The following is a 13,728-nucleotide window of genomic DNA, read 5'->3' on the forward strand; positions in this document are numbered from 1 at the left end:
CTTTCCCTTGCTTTTGTAGGCGACGACACTTTCCCACCAGGCTGGCTCGCGGGTCCTCATTCATCATCCTCTGCACTGGGGGGTCTTTGGCAGACATACATCTGGAAAAGGCGGGTGGAGGGGAGGGCGAGAGACAGAGATCGGTCTCCCAGTCCCGAGGCGGGCAGGGAGGAGAGACGGAGATCATTGAAGACTTCCAGCTGCAGGCTGGGCTGGGGGAGGGGGGCGTCCCGAGGATAAAGCCCACCCTACAGCCAGTGCAAAGACGGGAAATTGTGGCCCGACAGAAAGTTTATGCAAGCAAGCACGCTCACGCACACACACGCACCTACACACCCTTCTCTGGAAAGCCCGTTGGAGAAAGAAAAAAAAAGTTTCAGACAGGGTATCGCTCAGTCGCCCAACCTGGAGTGCAGTGGTGTGATCTGAGCTCATTGCAACCTCCGCCTCCCGGGTTCAAGCGATTCTCCCACCTCTGCCTCTCACGTAGCTGGGACTACAGGTGCGCGCCACCACTCGGGCCTAATTTTTGTATTTTTTGTAGAGATGGGGTTTTGCCATGTTGCCCAGACTGGTCTCGAACTCCTGGCATCAAGCTATCCTTCACCCTCGGCTTCCCAAAGTGCCGGGATTATAGGCATGAACCACTGTGCCTGGCAGAAAAAAAAAAAAAAATTACTTAAAGAATAGAACTGGGGTGCTGCAAAGTGAGGTTCAAGCTCTGGGTCTGGATCTTTTCTCCAAAGCAGTGAAAATAGCATGGACTTTGCTGTTACCGAATTATTTAAATCTGGAATCTGCCTCTTGGTAAGCCCTGTGCCTGGAAACAAGTGACAAGTGATCTGATCACTCCAAACGCAATATTAATCAATGTTGCTATCCATTCCATGAGATTTTTTTTTCTTTTTCTTTTTCTTTTTTTTTTTTTTTGAGACAGAGTCTCACTCTGTCACCCAGGCTGGAGTGCACTGGCACGATCTCGACTCACTGCAACTTCTGCCTCTCCAGTTCAAGCGATTCTCCTGCTGCCTCAGCTTCCCAAATAGCTGGGATTACAGGTGCCCGCCATCACACCCGACTATTTTGTATTTTTAGTAGAAATGGGGTTTCGCCATGTTGTCCAGGCTGGTCTCGAACTGCTGACCTCAAGTGATTCACCCACCTTGGCCTCCCAAAGTGCTGGGATTACAGGAGTGATCCTGCCTGGCCTATTCCATGAAATTCTTAATGCAGATTTAATGAGATAAAGGTTTTCCTAAAGGTTTTCCGCCATCTTTCCGCACCGCCACAATGGTGCGCATGAATGTCCTGGCTGATGCTCTCAAGAGCACCAACAATGCCGAAAAGAGAGGCAAACTCCAGGTGCTTATTAGGCCGTGCTCCAAAGTCATCGTCTGGTTTCTCACTGGATGATGAAGCATGGTTACATTGGCGAATTTGAAATCATTGATGATCACAGAGCTGGGAAAATTGCTGTGAACCTCACAGGCAGGCTAAACAAGTGTGGAGTGATCAGCCCCAGATTTGATGTGCAACTCAAAGATCTAGAAAAATGGCAGAATAATCTGCTTCCATCCCGCCAGTTTGGTTTCATTGTACTGACAACCTCAGCTGGCATCATGGACCATGAAGAAGCAAGACGAAAACACACAGGAGGGAAAATCCTGGGATTCTTTTTCTAGGGATGTAATACATATATTTACAAATAAAATGCCTCATGGACTCTGAAAAAAAAAAAAAAAAAGACTAAAGGGCAGAGTAATTGGTCAGTGGTTAGGCAATAGGAGTTACCTGGAGTAAGTTGCCTCATCCTAGGGATAAAGCATCTTGGCGTGTTTAAGGGGATGGGAGGGAGTGATTATTCCTGCCTGAAAAATTATGAAGATCAAATAAAGCAGTTGATTGTAACCTAGTCATTACTGGTAGTGGTAGTGATATCAATTCAGTATGCTACAATCAACATTTAAAAGAATAAATTAATGAGTATCACAAAAAGCAAGGGCAAATATTGTTACATAAAATGTTTGTTTGCATTATATATAGGTTGAACCCTACAAAATTGCCATTTTATAGGTCAAGAAGGTGGGATATTGTCAATTTCTTATAATTCAGTGTATGTGTGTAATGGATGACAATATCAACTGCATTTCTTACTGCGAGTCACAATCCAAAAACTTTGAGAAATACTGAAATAAAATATGTGCAAGTGATCAGTAAAATATAGTGTGTATAGTGAATAAAATATAGTGTGTATTTTTTGTCATATAGAGATGAAGTCTCCCTATGTTGCCCAGGCTGGTCTCAAACTTCTCAGCTCAAGTGATTCGCAGCCTCCCAAAGTGCTGGGATTAAAGGCCTGAGCCACTGCGCCCAGCCCCCAATAGTTTTAAAGAGGTCACCCCTCCCCCCACTAATTTACTCTTTACAACAGGTACTTAAACATATGGAATGTGTTAGCCCAAGAGGAAGAACAGGTCAAACAGATAAATAGGTTCCAGAAGGGTTTTAGGGACCACAAATGATGCCTGGGGTCATGTTTTGTCTAAGCACCATAATATTACAGCCAAAGCCCTGGGATTTCATTCCCACCTGCCCTCTAAAGACCTTTTGAGTCCCCTAGTTTAGACACATGCAGGGGTGACATCCCTCAGCAGGGACAACTGCTCTCTGCCACATCTATAGGGGAGCGTGTCTGGGAAGAACGCAGTCCTTAGCTTCCCTCCAAATAGGCTGCCCTCTCTCCAACTTCTCCCAACTCCTGGGTCATTGCACACCAGTGTTAGTGTCACAGCTTCTCTGTCCGCTTGAGATGACCCATCTTCCTGTCCTTTGTCACCACAGGGAGTCAGGAGGAGACCAATACCCACACTATCAGATTACTGCAGGTTCCAGAGCCAAAAGTATTGCTAGGGATAAAGTCAAAATCAAAAACTGTCTCATAGAGGTGTTTTATTTGGACCTTATAACATTTAAAAATCATGAGAGTTTACATAAAAATCTGAATATCTGGCCGGGTGTGGTGGCTCACACCTGTAATCCCAGAACTTTGGGAGGCTGAGGCGGGCGGATCACTTGAGGTCAGGAGTTCAAGACCAGCCTGGCCAACATGGCGAAAAGCCATCTCTACTAAAAAAAAAAACAAAAAATTAGCCAGGCTAGTGGCACACACCTGTAATCCCAGTTACACGACAGGCCGAGGCTCAACCTGGGAGGCAGAGGTTGCAGTAAGCCGAGATGGGGCCACTGCACTCCAGCCTGGGCTACAGAGTGAGACTCCTTCTCAAAAAAAAAAAAAAAAAAGAAAGAAAGAAAAGAAAATCTGAATATCCGACCTCTCTCAAAAAAAATCAGAATTTTTGGTAACACTGGGCCTAGGTACCCACTGGAGCACTATAACCTGGAGCTGATGACAGCCACAGAACAGGAATCTGCTCTCCACTTTACCATAGACCCCATGCAGCCTATTGAGCCCAGGCAAGCTCCCGCCTGGCTGCTCTGAAATGTGAAGTTGAAATGTTCCTCCAAAAAGGCCTGATCAGAGTAGCCCCTTGCAACAGATGGGAGCTCATGTCCACCCCAGACCATGAAGGGCCTCTGGAAGTGCATGGGAATTTCAGCCAGATCTCTCACACCACACAGATTCCACCCCAACCTTTCTTTCTTTCGTCTGATTTTTATCACCCAACTAATAACAAAACAAAAATTAAGGATTGCTTTTAAAAATTACTGTCATGGCTGGGTACAGTGATTCACACCTATAATCCCAGCACTTTTCGAGGTCAAGCTGGGAGGATCACTGGAGGCCAGGAGTTTGAGAGCAGCCTGGGCAACATACTGAGAATCCATCTCTTTAAAAACAAACAAACAAACAAACAAAAAAACGCAGCCAGGCAAGGTGGCTCATGCCTGCCTGTAATCCTAGCACTTTGGGAGGCCTAGGCGGGTGGATCACCTGAGGTCAGGAGTTCAAGACCAGCTTGGCCAACATGGCGAAACCCCATCTCTACTAAAAATATAAAAATTAGGTGGGCCTGGTGGTGCATGCCTTTAATCCCAGCTACTCAGCAGTCTGAGACACGGGAGAATCACTTGAATCTGGGGGGCAGAGATTGCAGTGAGCCAAGATCGTGCCACTTCACTCCAGCCTGGGCGAAAGAGTGAAATTCTATCTCAAAAAAAAAAAAAATGCTGGGGCACGGTGGCACACATCTGTAGTCCTAGCTACTAAGGAGGCTGAGGCAGGAAGATCGCTTGAGCCCAGGCTGCAGTGAGCCGTGATGGCACCACTGCACTCAATCTGGGTGAGAGTAAGACCCTGTCTCAAAAAAAGAAAAAAATAATACCATCAAAATATCCTAAATCTGTTTTCATTTGGAATTAACCTTTACCCAGGGATTTATCATTTTGCATAGAGGCAAAGAGGGTACCAATTGTGATGGCAGCATTAGAAGTAATGGAAAAGAATTTATGAGTCATTGTGCCCAGGAAAAGTCTGGAAAGCCACACAACCAAACACTAATAGTGCTTACCTATGGAGAGTAAGGTTTGGGAGGACAGGGGTGTGTTTTTTTTCTTTATATAAGTTTGTACCATGTGACTTGTTTGACCATCAATATGACTTTTATATTTTCCTTTTAAAATTAAGCAAAAATAGGTTGGGCACGGTGGCTCATGCCTGCAATCCCAGCACTTTGGGAGGTTGAGGTGGGTGGATCACTTGAGGCCAGGAGTTTGAGACCACCCTGGCCAATATGGTGAAACCCTGTCTCTATTGAAAATACAAAAAAAAATTAGCTGGGTGTGGTGGCGGGCACCTGTAATCCCAGCTTTTAGGGAGGCTGAGGCAGGAGAATCGCTTGAGCTCAGGAGGTGGAGGTTGTAGTGAGCCGAAATCAAGCCATTGCACTCCAGCCTGGGGGACAGAGCAAGACACCCTCTTAAAATAATAATAATAATAATAATAATAATAATAAAATTAAGCAAAAATAGGCTAGGTGTGGTGGCTCATGCCTGTAATCCCAGCACTTTGGGAGGCTGAGGCACGCGGATCGCTTGAGCTCAGGAATTTGAGACCAGCCTGGGCACCATGGTGAAACCCCATCTCTATGAAAAATACAAAAATTAGTTGGGCTTGGTGGTAGGTGCCTGTAGTCCCAGCTACTGGGAAGCTGAGGTGGGAGGACCCTTGAACCTGGTGGGTTGAGGATGGAGTGAGCCATGATCTACCACTATACTCCAGCCTGGGTGACAGAGTGAGACCCTATCTCAAAAAAAAAAAAAAAGGAAAAAAAAGAAAGAAAGAAGGAAGGGGGGAGGGAGGGATGGAGGGAAGGAAGGCAGGGAGGGAGGGAGGGAAAGGAAGGGCAATGACAGTCTCAGGAGAATAGCCATGGCAGGAGAAAAAGAAGCCTTAGGCAGGGCGCGGTGGCTCATGCCTGTAATCCCAGCACTTTGGGAGGCCAAGGCAGGCGGATCACGAGGTCAGAAGATCGAGACCATCCTGGCTAACACGGTGAAACCCCGTCTCTACTAAAAGTACAAAAAATTAGCCGGGAGTGGTGGCGGGCGCCTATAGTCGCAGCTACTCGGGAGGCTGAGGCAGGAGAATGGCGTGAACCTGGGAGGCGGAGCTTGCAGTGAGTGGAGATCACGCGACTGCACTCCAGCCTGGGCGACAGTGCAAGACTCTGTCAAAGAAAGGAAAGGGGAATGGGAAAGGAAGGGAAGGGGAGGGGAGGGGAGGGGTAGGGAAGGGGAGGGGAGGGGAGGGGAGGGGAGGGAAGGAGAGGGGAGGGGAGGGAAGAAAGAAAAGAAGCCTCAGCCAGGGCTGGAGAAGGACTGGCCAGAGAAACTGCTGACAGTGTAAAAAAGTGAGGGAGCGCGGGGCGCGGTGGCTCACGCCTGTAATCCCAACAGTTTGGGAGGCTGAGGCAGGTGGATCACGAGGTCAGGAGATTGAGACCATCCTGGCTAATACGGTGAAACCCCTAAACTAAAAATACGAAAACTTAGCCGGGCGTGGTGGCGGGCGCCTGTAGTACCAGCTACTCGGGAGGCTGAGGCAGGAGAAAGGTGTGAACCCAGGAGGCGGAGCTTGCAGTGAGCCCAGATCGTGCCAATGCACTCCAGCCTGAGTGACAGAGAGAGACTCCCTCTCAAAAAAAAAAAAAAAAAAAAAAAAAAAAAAGGTGAGGGAGGAGAGTCTCTGAAGAGGAAGGTGTGGCCAACAATGTTAGCCACTATGGACTGCTCAAGGAAGAACAAGAGTTAGAAGAGGATTTAGTAATTAATAACTTTCCAGAGCAGTGCCTTTCAAATATTTCTGCATGCAACCCAGTCAGAAATCATTTTTACATTGCAACCTGTGGTCAATTAGATTATTGCTCCCAACTCTTCACACCTTCTGTTGGAATTATACATCAACATCCTTGCTGTGTGACTTTGCAGCAGGTCCTACTGGTGTTGATGTTGGGTTTTACTGTGTGACTTGCTTTGGCTAATAAAATGTTAACAGACGTGTGTGTGTGTGTGTGTGTGTGTGTGTGTGTGTGTGTGTGTGTGTGTGTGTGTGTTTCAGAGATGGGGTCTATTTTGCCCAGGTTGGAGTGTAGTGGCTATTCACAGGCACAATCATTGCACACTACAGCCTCAAACTCATGGGCTTAAAGTGAATGTCCTGCCTCAGCCTCCCAAGTAGCTGGGACTACAGGCACATGCCATGGTGCCAGCTCAGACTTGTGGTTTGAAATGTGCTTGCATGGTTTGGCTTGACCTCTTGCACTCTGCCACTGCATAAGAACATGCTCTGGGTGCCAGCAGACTAGACCTAAGCCAGACCTCCAGCCTGGCACCAAGCACAGCCAAAATCAGCCAACCCTCACCAACCTGCAGATACATGAGTCAGAAAAAAAATCTTGTCAGCTAGTAAGATTTGGAGATTACTATGCAGTATTACCACCCAACAGTTAACTAACACACTATCCAATATATACATATATGCAGCAAATATAACAACATTTTGTAAAACAACAATTCCCCTTAAAGTATACAATGTATTCTGATATGCCTATTATGTTTCTTTTTTCCCCTTTTTTTCTTTTTTAATGCTAGTTGCAACCCAGAGTTTGAAAAACACTGCACTAGAAAAAATTTCCCCACTTCAACACATCTGAAGGATGCAATGCATGGTGTATACTGGCAACTATGGCTCACTTACTAAGCTGTGTAACCATGGGCAAACTACCTGACTTCCCTTGAGACTCAGTTTCCTAATCTGTGAAATGGAAATAATCTTATCTGGTTAACAGAGTAGTTGGCAGAGATTAAATGAGATAAGGCATATTAAGTGACTAGTGCAGAGCAAGTCTTCAAAAACATTATTTTCTTTTTTTTTTTTTTTTTCATTTGAGACAGGGTCTCGCTCTGTCACCTAGCCTGGAGTGCAGTGGTGTGAACCTCCTGGGTTCAAGAGATCCTCCCTCTTCAGCCTCCAGAATAGCTGAGACCATGGGCATACTCCACTACACGCAGCTATTTTTTTAAATTTAATTTTATTTATTTTTTTGAGACGGAGTCTCACTCTGTCGCTAGGCTGGAGTACAGTGGCACGATCTTGGCTCATTGTAACCTCCACCTCCCGGGTTCAAGTGATTCTCCTGCCTGAGTAGCTGGGAATACAGATGCGTGCACCATGCCCAGCTAAATTATATATATATATTTTTAGTAGAGACCATGTTGGCCAGGATGGTCTCTATCTCTTGACCTCATAAGTGCTGGGATTACAGGTGTGAGCCACTGCGCCCGGCCCCACACCCAGCTAATTAAAAAATTTTTTGTAGAGATGGAGTCTAGCCATGTTGCCCAGGCATTTCTGTCACCTTAGCCTTTTAAAGTGCTGAGATTATAGGCATGAGCCACTGTGCCTGTGGTCTGTTATTATTATTTGAGACAGAGTCTTGCTCTGTCACCCAGGCTAGAGTGCAGTGGTGCAATCTTGGCTCACTGCAACCTTCACCTCCCGGGTTCAACCAATTCTCCTGCCTCAGCTTCCCAAGCAGCTGGGACTACAGGTGTGCACCACCATGCCCAGCTAACTTTTGTATTTTTAGTAGACAGGGTTTCACAATATTGGCCAGGCTGGTCTCAAACTCCTGACCTCGTGATACACCCACCTCGGGTCCCAAAGTGCTGGGATTACAGGCGTGAGCCACTGCGCCCGGCCAGCCTGTTTTTATTTTTATTTTTTTGAGACAGGATATCACTTGATCACCCAGGCTGGAGTGCAGTGTTGTGATCATAGCTCACTGCCACCTCAAACTCCTGGGCTCAAGTGATCCTCCTGCCTCAGCCTCCTCAGTAGTTATGACTACAAGTTCATGCCATCACACCTGGCTAATTTTTAAATTTCTTGTAGAGACAGGGTCTCACTATGTTGGCCAGGCTGGTCTCAAACTCCTGGGTCCAAGTAATCCTCCTGCCTCAGTCTCCCAAAGTGTTAGGATTACAGGTGTGAACCACCATGTCCGGCCTGCTGTTATTTTTATTATTCAGAAGTTTGGTGAGGAGTAAAGGAACTAGAGCAGTTTTGGAGCTCAGGACTCATTTCTTTTGGATGGTGAACCAGGTTGAAGTTACTGGAATGAGGCAGAAGATAAATGATGACACAAGATCCAGGCATTAAGCACCGTTTCTCTGCTTGGTTCTACCTACTTCGCCTTCCTCCTAGGGTCTTGAAAGGACTCAGAGACCTGAGTCTGTCACTAACTCCTTCTCCAATCCTACTCTAACTTGCTCCCCTTCACATTTATACCCTCCCCATCTGAGCTCAAGAATTAGGCCCGTCTAGGTGACAGTCAGAGGGCTGCATAGAGTTGCACCGACAACAGGTGATCTTGCCTCCTTCATGCCTGCATGTTCACCTGCCTGCAAACTGGAGAGAAGAACCAGTATCCACCGGTTCATCCTGTCCAAGTCCCACCAGACTCCATGAAGGCACACGGCCCTTTTTTTTTCTTTTTCTTTTTTTTTTTTTTTTTGAGACAGAGTCTCGCTCTGTCTCCCAGGCTGGACTGCAGTGGTATGATCTCGGCTCACTGCAACCTATGCCTCCTGGGTTCAAGCGATTCTCCTGCCTCAGCCTCCCAAGTAGCTGGGATTACAGGCACCTGCCACCATGCCCAGCTAATTTTTGTATTTTCAGTAGAGACAGGGGTTTTGCCTTTTTGGCCAGGCTGGTCTCGAACTCCTGACGTCAGGTGATCCACTCGCCTCAGCCTCCCAAAGTGCTGGGATTACAGGCATGAGCCACTGCACCCGGCCCCTACACGGCCCTTTCTGATCAGTGGGGAAAGAAGGAACATCTTCCACGAGCAAGAGCAGAAAATGAATCTCAGAAACAGGTTGTAAAAAAGGCTTCTTTATTGAGAGCAGCGAGTGTAAAAACAAAAACAAAAACAAAAAAAACAAAACCAAAACAAACAAAAAACAATAATAAAAGTGTGGGGTAAGGGTGGCCCACCCTCCTCATCTCCTCCAGGGCCCACCCCTACCTCCCATGCCCACCCACCCCACGCTGCAATTACATATAAAAGCCGCCCGTGGTGCATACAAAAAGGGCGGGTTATATAGTGTCAAAAGCTCCTGAAAACTCCTTCATCTGCCAGGCACTTAGGATGAGGAAAAGAGAGAAGGGTGGAGAAGACATGGGTCTGGGTTGGTGTGCACAAGTCCACAGTGGGGAGGACTCACTTGCTGTGTCCTCTACAGTCCTGGTCTAGACCCCCAAGTGGGACCCATGGGCCAAGAGACTCATTAACCCTGTGTGCCCCGAACTTGAGAATATTAAGGAACTCCCCCCAAACCCAGCTCATCCCAAGCCTAGCCCCCCCCCAGGCAAAGTTGGCAGATGAGTGGCAGAGTTGGACCTGGTCAAGGGGAGTAGTTGAAGGCCAGAAATTGGGGTTACCTGTGGCACCCACACTGTCCCTGATAGGGGAAGAGGTGGCAGGGAAACTGCCCAGCTCAAAGCCCTAGTTGCCCAGTTTGGGTCCAAGTCAGCCTCCCAAAGGATAAGGGTGAGGAAGAGGAAAGGCCAGGCCCTGCTCAGACCTCAGCAATGCCTGTTGCACTAGGGCAGGAGCCTCAGGGCCCAGGAGGACAGGGATCTTGCCCATCATGCTGTGAGCTCCCCTTTAGAGATGTCCTCCCCTGCCCACGCCATCCTGAGGCACAGCCCGCCGGGCTCCCTCCTCACGGCTTGCTGTCCACGGGGCTGTCTCCCAGGGTGCTGGCAATCTCGCTGAAGGAGGGCCGGTCCTTGGGGCTGAGGGCCCAGCAGCGCTGCATCAGCCGAAAGAGCTTGGAAGGGCAGCCCTCGGGCTGAGGAAGTCTAGCCTTCCCAGCCTGCAAATCTATAGGGAAGATAGCAGGTGCAGTGTTGGCCAAAACATTCAACAACTTGTTCAACACTTTGTGGAGCTTGCAGTTCATACAAGCAGCCACCCAAGGATGCCTCTGGGGCAATGCTGGCCAGTAGTAGGTGGGTACTCGCAATGGAAAAAGATGACTCCCTTGGCCCCGCTCACTCCGGCTGGTAAGACGGGGTCCACGCACAGGAGCTGAAGTGGGTCGGCGGACAGGCGTCAGAGTGGCTGGAGTGGGCACTGGGGGCAAAGGCTATCTACCAACAATATAGAAGTATTGCAGTATTTCTGGCCGGGTATGATGGCTCACGCCTGTAATCCCAGCACTTTGGGAGGCCAAGGCGGGTGGATCACGAGGTCAGGAGTTTGAGACCAGCCTGAACAACATAGTGAAGCACCCCCGTCTCTACTAAAAATACAAAAATTAGCTGGGCGTTGAGGCACGTGCCTGTAATCCCAGCTACTAGGGAGTCTGGGGCAGGAAAATTGCTTGAACCCAGGAGGTGGAAGTTTCAGTGAGCAGAGATCACGCCACTTCACTCTAGCCTGGGCGACACAGCAACACTCCGTTTCAAAAAAAAAAAAAAAAAAAGGTATTGCAGTATTTTAACAACCAGAGTGGTCATATCTGTGTGCCTGCTCAGTAGCAGCCCTGAGAGGGGAGGTAGGCGGAACCGGCCCTGGGGCCCTGAGCAGGCCCCATCTGGGGCCCATCTGGAATCATCCCCGAGCAGTGCGGCTGCCTACCTGCCAGCACTTCATCATCTGCCTGCCCACCATGGGGCATCTCTCCATGTGTAAACACTTCCCACATCAGCACACCGAAGGCCCAGACATCAGACTTGGTAGAGAAGTCACCCTCCAGGATGGCCTCAGGGGACATCCAGCGCAGCGGCACCCAGGCCTGGCGGAAGTGGTAGTACTCACTGCAGGAGAGAAGCAACCCAGGGGTGAGGTGGGGTGGGGAGCGCGGCCTGGCACTGCAGCCTCATCCCCCGATCTGGAACTCATCCCCAAGCCAGGGCCCAGCCCTTCTACATACAGACACCAAGAAATTGGTCACATGTATGCTGAGCATGGGAGTACACTAGACAAAATCTGGAGCATGGGAGTACACTAGACAAAAACATGGGGTTTGATGGTTTAAAAATTCCATTAAGAATCAAACTTTGCCTAAATGTTAACAGAAAAGTTAATAGTCATACATACTTTGTATATTGGTTGTAAAAATGTAAAAACTAAAAACCATTAAATGGAAAGAGCTTTATTAGTGATAAACCAATCCTCACTACAGCTATAGTCAGACAAACGGGGGTGACCTGGAACCAGGGGGACTCGCGGGGATGTTCCCGGCAGTGCTGCAGAGCCCACATAGGCTGTCTAGAGCAAGCTCTGGCAGGGGGGCTAAGGCATAAGTCTCAGACTTCGAAATAATAATGACTGAATTCAGGAAGTTACAGAGGGAGCCATATAAATCCTTATCATATTTGCCTATTTTTAAAAAAGATTTATTTATTTATTTATTCTTTTAATCACTAGAGATATTTTACAACCACCAAGAGTGTGCACTGGGTGGGAACCCTGCTGCACCCTTGGAAAAAGGATGAGAAAGCTCTTTCCTATCCCAGGCCCTCCAGCTTTGGACTAAGCAGGGACTAAACCCTTTCCCACCACCCCCCAAACTATCTGTCCTCTGCCCCTCACCCTCTGGGAAAAAATGGGGAGCCCCCACCCCACGCATGCCCTTCTACCTGTTGTACACATCCTTGCTGAGGCCCAGAGCAGACACCTTCACTTGTCTCTGGGCGCTGACCAGGCAGTTACGTGCAGCCAAGTCCTTATGCACAAAGCGGTTGTTGGACAGGTGCTCCATGCCCAGGGCTACCTGGGTGCACAGGGCCACCTGGAGAGATAAAAGGGCCTGTTAGAGCAGCCCAGGACTAGGCGTCAAGCTGACCACCCTCAACACAACCCTTGGTAGGGTTTCAGCGCTATTGGTGTGCTGCGTAGGAAGCCCAGAAGCACGATAGTCGCACGTTCCTTCTCTGTAAAATGGGGATAATAACCGTACCTGCCTTCCTGGGTTTTTAGAAGACTGAATTAAGCAAATTAAAGTGTCTGACACCATGCTAACACACAGCAAGTGCCAGATTAAGTGAGTGCCACATGGGCCTAGGGACACACACATAGCAACGATCTGTCCAGTGAAAAGTGAGCAGGCAGAAATCATAGCTGATATTTTTTATTTTCAAGTGACAGGGTCTTGCTTGTCACCCAGGCTAGAGTGCAGTGACATGATCACAGCTCACTGTAGCCTCTAAACTCCTGGGCTCAAGCAATCCTCCAACCTCAGCGTTCCAAGTAGCTAGGACTACAGGTGTCCATCACCATGCCCTGCTTTTTTTTTGTTTTGTTTTGTTTTGTTTTTGAGACAGGTTCTCACTCTGTCGCCCAGGCTGGAGTGCAGTGGCATGATCTCAGCTCACTGCAACCTCCGCCTCCCGGGTTCCAGTGACTCTCATGCCTCAGCCTTCCAAGCAGCTGGGATTACAGGTGCCCACCACGACACCCAGCTAATTTTTGTATTTTTAGTAGAGACAAAGTTTCACCATGTTGGTCAGGCTGGTCTTGAATTCCTGACCTCAAGTGATCAGGCTGCCTCAGCCTCCCAGAGTGCTGGGATTACAGGCGTGAGCCACCGCACCCGGCCTCAGACTTTAATTCTAACGCCAATGGGTTGTTTCCAGTTTGGGGCTATTCAGAACAGTGTTATTATGAACACTTTTATAAGTGTACACATGTATGAGTTTCTCTAAAAGACCTAAGAGGAAGTCTAGAATATGAATATCTCTAGCTATACAAAATAATGCCGAACTCTTTTCCAAAGTGTAAGAGAGTTGGGGAGATTTTTCATTCACTAATACTCTTTGTTGAATTTTGAGCCAATGTGAATATATTATACACTATACATGAAACGTAACTAAACTATAATAACTTTTTCTTTTTTTTTTAGATGGAGTGTTGCTCTATCGCCAGGCTGGAGTGCAGTGGCGTGATCTTGGCTCACTGCAACCTCCCCATCCCAGGTTCAAGCGATTCTCCTGCCTCAGCTTCTCAAGTAGCTTGGATTACAGGCACATACTACCACACCCAGCTAATTTTTGTATTTTTTCTAGTAGAAATGAGGTTTCACCATGTTGGCCAGGCTGCTCTCGAACTCCTAACCTCGTGATACACCCGCCTCGGCCTCCCAAAGCGCCAGGATTACAGGCGTGAGCCACTGCGCCCGGCCACATTAACATTTCAA

The 13,728-nt window shown here is 48.1% G+C and overlaps 1 protein-coding gene and 1 pseudogene across 2 annotated transcripts in view; one reads left to right on the forward strand and one right to left on the reverse strand.

Moving 5' to 3' along the window:
- The first annotated feature begins 1,261 nt into the window (after positions 1 to 1,261).
- On the forward strand, positions 1,262 to 1,711 carry LOC102125853 (small ribosomal subunit protein uS8-like; annotated as a pseudogene).
- A 7,688-nt stretch (positions 1,712 to 9,399) lies between these two features.
- PTK7 (protein tyrosine kinase 7 (inactive)) overlaps positions 9,400 to 13,728 on the reverse strand; it is an 83,277-nt gene continuing 78,948 nt past the window's right edge. For both annotated transcript variants that reach the window (XM_065544025.1, XM_005552941.3), the window contains 3 exons: positions 12,173 to 12,324; positions 11,169 to 11,347; positions 9,400 to 10,409 (listed from right to left, as the gene is read on the reverse strand). In XM_065544025.1, coding sequence (XP_065400097.1) covers positions 10,249 to 10,409; positions 11,169 to 11,347; positions 12,173 to 12,324 — 492 coding nt within the window. In that variant the 3' untranslated portion in view covers positions 9,400 to 10,248. The remainder of the gene's footprint in view (positions 10,410 to 11,168; positions 11,348 to 12,172; positions 12,325 to 13,728) is intronic.

The sequence above is a fragment of the Macaca fascicularis genome, chromosome 4, assembly GCF_037993035.2.
Source record: "Macaca fascicularis isolate 582-1 chromosome 4, T2T-MFA8v1.1".
In the NCBI taxonomy this organism is placed as follows: Eukaryota; Metazoa; Chordata; class Mammalia; order Primates; family Cercopithecidae; genus Macaca; species Macaca fascicularis.